This window comes from Mycetomoellerius zeteki, unplaced genomic scaffold (assembly GCF_001594055.1).
Source record: "Mycetomoellerius zeteki isolate Tzet28-1 unplaced genomic scaffold, Tzet1.0 scaffold78, whole genome shotgun sequence".
Lineage (NCBI taxonomy): Eukaryota > Metazoa > Arthropoda > Insecta > Hymenoptera > Formicidae > Mycetomoellerius > Mycetomoellerius zeteki.
In genome coordinates, this window is record NW_017257808.1 from 11,448 (window position 1) to 17,780 (window position 6,333).

The window sequence follows — 6,333 nt, forward strand, 5'->3', positions numbered from 1 at the left end:
GAAAATTGATATAGAAAAAGATAGGAGTCCTGCTATATTGAATATTATTAATAAGAATATTAAATTAAAATTAATGTTGTTGGTAATAAAATTGTAATTTTTGAATATTTTAAATGAATAAAAAATGAAAATTAATGATAAAAGGATGATTCGGTCACATGTTATCAGTGATTTGTATGAGAACGGACCTCATTGATTTCTGTTGTAAAATCTACAAGGACAGTAAGGGTCGCATGCAGGTGGGCAGCATGATTGGGATTTACGATTTTATGTCGCCGTTATTAATAATCATCGAGCCAGCGCTAGTAAAAACGATATTGCAAACTAATTTCTCAAGTTTCGCCGAAAACGCCTTCTATAATAGGAATTCTACTTGTCATTTTACATTATTATGTAACGTGTTTCAACGATGATGCTATGATGTTTTAGCGTTACAGTGCTGAGTTGTGATATGTTTTTAACTTTAACATACTTCTTTAAACGATTCACTTATCGAGCCAATAGCAACGCTTAAAAAATAACAATATTATGGAATAACTGGAATTTGTTACTATGTATATAACGGATTTTTATAGATCTGTGCGTGTGTTTTCAATATTTAATTTTCATAATTCATTTTTTTTTAAATTAAATATAATGTCTTGAGAGCTAGACTTTTAAACATTTTTTTTCTCGCTATTTTTGTCTAAATAAGCAAAACAATATGTAACAATTAGACTAAATGACGAACAGCTCGTCGTTTATTAATTGTTGTCATTTGATGTAGAATTTTGTATGTACATTGCAGATATGTCATATAAAGTGACAGTAAAAATGTATAGACACTCTGATAAAGACTTCAATCTTATTTTATACTAATCATATCTATTTATATCATAATTAATAACATCGAATGCTTAAACATAAGCATTATACATAAGTTATCTATCTTAATAATAATATTAGCACTTACACAAATATAACAGAAAATATACAAATTACATTGCAAAAAGGAGGTATTGCTACCACTGTAAATCCTTCATGGCCGTCTCATAGGTGGGACTATGATCGGAGTAAAACTGTGTGTACCAGCGGCGGTATACTTGGATGGTGCGATCCTCGTGCGTCAGGATCGGATGTTGCTCGAATCTCTTAGAGTTCCAGATTCTAATGTCGCGCTCAAACATCACGCACTCGCCCAGAAAAAGCAAATTAGCGTATGGCGCCAGCAGAGGTGGCGAGAAGATCAGATGGATCACCCGTTGTAGCAGCGGTTCGACCGGCGTTATTGTTAACAAAATGTACAAAGACCCGAACGACGTATTGACATTTAGCTCGATGATGCCAGGTCCGATCTGCTCTGCGCGTACATCGGACTCCATTAAACTAAAACGTTCTAAAAGTATCAATTTGTGACACAGGTGCACACTGGCCTTGTGCTTCTCCCTACTTCTGTCTACGTTCTGCGCAACTGTAAAGTGACGATTCCTGTTGCTATTTTTAATCGGATGGATTGACATGCCTTTCAATTTGGCGCTCGTCTTTACTGCTTCTTCATCTTCTTCGTCTGTCTGGCTGTCATATGACCAATTCGGCTGCCATCTTGTGTAGATGATCCATAAATGCCGAGCTAACCAGGAAAATTTGCGAGAGAGGAATATAACTGGACTATGAAGCTCATTGAGATGCGCAACATCGGGCCCATTCTCGGTTACATCCTAATGCACAGGTCCACACATTAAATTTACTATTTATTTAAAACAGATTTTCGAAAATAGAGAGGATATAAGAATAGAACGGTAATTTTCTCTCTAATACTTCTTCTCCATGACTCTGGAAAATGATTCTCAACAGTACATTCAAGTGAACTGCGCTAATAATTAGCTTGATTTATTAAAAATGCTTTTTTTTAGTCTTCTCCGAGTGATTTCCGCGTAATACAGATACATCTTCTATCACATCAAAGAATCAAATGCGCGACAAACCTGTATGTGACAGTTAATGAGGTACTCATTGCGACCTTGGAAACGCCAGGCTCCGGTAGAAACAAATGTGTGCGGCTGGGGCTGCCAGTCCGGCTCAGTTGATTCAGAGTGGTACCAGACAAAGATAACACGATTCACTTCGCAGCTCTTCCAAACTTTCACTCGGGCGACATATGGCACTGTGAAAAAAACAGTTATATATAGACAGGATAGATACATCGAGAAATAATTTTTAGTATACATTTTAATATACATATATACCTTAATCAAAAAGTTCCCGGAATTACCACCAGGTGATGCACTGAGTCAGCTGATTTGAGTTCTGTTTTTTTGGTTAGGTTGCCATATCTATCATTGACATTTCCACCAAATTTTATCGCCATAGCTTGACATTTGTAAAAGTTACGCCGTCTTGAGTACATCTACCTCTGCACGGTTTTCGATTTTTTACAGTTTTAAAAATGGAGTTTGAATTTGCAACATCCGTGAATTTTTGACCAAGAATGAAACGAATATCATCCAACAGCCATCGAAAGGCGTAACTTTTACAAATGTCAAGCTATGGCGATAAAATTTGGTGGAAATGTCAATGATAGATGTGGCAACCTATCCTAACCAAAAAAACAGAACTCAAATCAGCTAACTCAGAGCATCACCTGGTGGTAATTCCGGGAACTTTTTGATCAAGGTGGTATGTCTAAGAGTATACTAATTTAAACGACCGAAAGACGAGCAAATAAGATATTTAAATAAGTAAAACATTTAACAATTTAATAAAATAGCAAATATACATTAACATTTCGACTCACAAAATGTCAAAAAATTAAAAAAAAAATTAAAAATGACGATGTTTCAAAGGTGCCCAGTTTGACGTGGAATGTTTCAAAAGAAACTTACAACAATCTTTACACATATTAAAATTTATAATTATAAGAGGTCAGGTCATACCCAGACAATTGTCTCCACCGGCATATAATAATGGTAATCGAAGATAAAGCACACAATGTCCAACAGAAAATGTAAGCGAATGATATATGTTGATGTAAAATTTTAATAACCATCGTTTAACTGCAAGAATGACATTAAGTCCAAACGTATATATGTTGTCAATAGTGTAAAATTAATTAGTGGTAGAATGAGACCACCATCGAAAGTAAAGAATTTAAATCATCTGGTATTTATTCAATTGCGTCTTATTAAAAACATCCCAAGGATGACTATAATTGGAGTTCAAAGATAACTAGTTGGACACTGTACTTTAAGAGTATCTCAGTTATCATATATGTCAATAGAGATACTATTATCTGGTTGTGACTTGCCCTCTCACTATCATATTATTGTATAAAGTCTATAATCATTATTGATGAAGACTCTTGAGCCGAAATGTATTATACATTAATATATCATATTTGCTATTTTATTAAATTGTTAAATGTTTTAATTATTTAAAAATCTTATTTGCTTATCTTTCGGTTGTTTAAATTAGTATATTTTTTGCATTGTAAACTAATAAGCGTTATCTAATTGATTTGTTTATTAAATGTCTCAATTAAGATTATGTAATACTTGATTAATACCTTTTGTAGTATAAGGTATGTTCTCGCAGTAACCATCCTCTCCGCGAAACGTCCAGCTATGAAAGGGACACTCTAGACAATCTCCCTTGACACGGCCACCCTCGGCCATATTTGCCCCTAAATGGGGGCAATATGCGTCTAAAATGTTGATAACGCCTCTTTCGGTTCTTGAAGAAATTGATAAGACGTTACGTAATAAATATACAGGATGTTTTATCTCAAAGTATGCCTTAAAATATTTGGAAAAATAATCAAAGAAAGTTCTGTACCCGAATTACCTGAATACTGCGAAATTTTCGCCGAGAGCAGACACGTGTTTCACCTGACCATTTTTTATCTGCGTACTTTCGAGCAGAGCGAACCATCCGTTCGGATAGACCGGCGGTAGTTTTTTGCCTACCTTTCGATTTTTGTTACTTGCGTAAAAGCTGCGGGTCTTAGTCTCAGTTCTTAAATCCTCCAAGAAATATTAATTAAGTTACAATCTTGCACATTTTGTAGTAAAAACACAGAAAATAATGTCGCTTTATCATCACTCACTTTCACCCAGTTGAATTTGAAGAAATATGCAAAGTAAACGAGGAAGGTCAGTAGGGTGGTTGCAATTCCGACGCACCATACCAACATTGTCACTTCTGTCTCAATGTTCGATTCTCTCGATTTTATTCTACTTCCTTAATGTGGCGTCCCAAGCAGAGCAACAAGTCACGATAACGTCAAAATAATATTAAATTAAATTAGAAATGATTGACAAATGACTTTTAATGATAATTTTGGAGTCATTTTCACATCATTTTGATATCGGGAAACACGGTAGTGTTTCGGCGATAAGCCAAGTGCAACGACATTACCGTGGCTCCTTTATGCGATCATAATAACTTGTTGTTCTGCTTAATATGCCACATGAGTTCTCACTCCGTTCAATTGCAAAAATAGGAATGCGATTTATACAGGAGGGAGAATACAATTTATATGGAGATCGCGCTCTACAAGAGAGATAAACTCGACACGCAAAAGTAAAAAGGTGAGAAATGAAGAATCTACTTGTTATCATTATTAAGACTTAAAAAATCATATATCTATATATATGATTTTTTAAGTCTTAATAATGATAATAACATACATAAATACGATAGAGAACGTCAACACGGTCAAAGTTAAATGTTTTCGAATATACTACACCAGTGCTCGCAAGAATCTACACATTTCGAGCCGATTGCTGCGGGCTCCTCCCACTATCGCTCAAGGCTCGACGGCCTATCGCGCGCGCGACGTTGTGGCTCAGGAGTGAGTCCCTATACTAGAAATATACTAGGAGTGCACCTTCCGCCAAATCATCATTGAAATATATTTTTTATTAAAAAATTTATTTCTATTAACATAAAATTTTCTATTGTTAACATATTCATTGTTCCTTAATGATACTATGATCAAAATTTCTCGGAATTACCACCAGGTGATGCTCTGAGTCAGCTGATTTGAGTTCTGTTTTTTTGGTTAGGTTGCCATATCTATCATTGACATTTCCATCAAATTTTATCGCCATAACTTGACATTTGTAAAAGTTACGCCGTCTTGAGTACATCTACCTCTGCACGTGTTTTCGATTTTTTACAGTTTTAAAAATGGAGTTGAATTTGCAACAACGAGTTTGTATTAAATTTTTTGACCAAGAACGAAACGAATACCATCCAACAGAATTCACCCGATATGGCTCCCTGCGATTTTTTTCTGTTCGATCGAGTCAAAAAACCACTACTAAGAGGTAATGGAAAAATCGAAGACGGCTCTGATGGCTATACCGACAATAGAGTTTCAGAAATGTTTCGAGAGCTGGATCAAGCGCTGGCATAAGTGCATTACTTATTTCTAATCTATCTCATTGGACCTAAATGTATAAACCAATCATATTCAAAAATTTTACAACAGTTGCAAAGTTACAACAGTTGTTTTTTCTGCTGAACACAGCCATTTTTTTATCAATGTGACTTGAAATCTGCCGAGTTATTCATGTGCTATGAAATCGCATAACTGACAGCAGTTTTGGGTAATGTGATCTGAAGAACGCTTCGAAAGCGCTTTCCATACGCTGTGCTACGTGGGCAGTTGCCCGCCGCGATCTGACTCGATATGAAATACGGTTACTTCAACATTTCTTTACCAAACTTAATAAATAACAGTTCAAAAGACGCACATAATAACATACTTTAATAACGTATGCAACTTTAAACAAACAAATTAAAAATACGAACTTACCACCTTATTTTCTGAATACTAAAATAACAAGAAGAGATGTGATTTCACTTTTTTGTATTTCTTTGGTTAGCAACATATTTACATCGTATCTTTTGTAGTTATATCTTAAGAAGACGACCTTCTGCGTAAAAATTTCATCACAATGATATCTTCATCCATTGGAAAAGTACCAAACCAGGATGCGCACAATTACCCGCTGCTCACAGTTCCTCCTCTTTCTCCTACGCCGTACGCTCACCGTACCAATATCGTGGAAATATTTTGTTATCTGGGAATATATAAGATATTATAGCATTATGAGTATGCATACTTATTTATACAACATTTATATAATAAAAAATTAACAATTTTTAATGACATAAAATTTCAACCGGATGATATAATGACTAATGATATAAATTTGCTGATAGTAAATTTAATATGTGGATCTGGGCATTAGGATATAAACGAGAACGAGTCCGATCTCAACGCGCATCTCAACGCAGTGCATGGTCCATGTACATTCTCTGGCAACTTTTCCTGGTTAGCTCGGCATT

At 35.1% G+C, this 6,333-nt stretch overlaps 1 protein-coding gene across 3 annotated transcripts; it reads right to left on the reverse strand.

Annotated features, from left to right (window-relative positions):
- Nucleotides 1–633: 633 nt before the first annotated feature.
- Nucleotides 634–4,765, reverse strand: LOC108729607 (cholesterol 7-desaturase). Of its 3 annotated transcripts, none has more exons than XM_018458779.1 (6): nucleotides 4,665–4,765; nucleotides 4,082–4,215; nucleotides 3,820–3,998; nucleotides 3,542–3,708; nucleotides 1,965–2,143; nucleotides 634–1,697 (listed from the first exon to the last, which is right to left on the reverse strand). In XM_018458779.1, exons 2-6 carry the CDS (start codon nucleotides 4,166–4,168, stop codon nucleotides 1,002–1,004), a joined length of 1,308 nt encoding a protein of 435 aa, XP_018314281.1. In that variant the 5' UTR covers nucleotides 4,169–4,215; nucleotides 4,665–4,765; the 3' UTR covers nucleotides 634–1,001. The 3 variants fall into 3 exon arrangements, with proteins under 3 accessions (XP_018314281.1, XP_018314280.1, XP_018314282.1); XM_018458778.1 differs by lacking the exon at nucleotides 4,665–4,765 and adding an exon at nucleotides 4,393–4,582 and having other exon boundaries at nucleotides 4,082–4,208; XM_018458780.1 differs by lacking the exon at nucleotides 4,665–4,765 and adding an exon at nucleotides 4,393–4,582.
- Nucleotides 4,766–6,333: the final 1,568 nt, after the last annotated feature.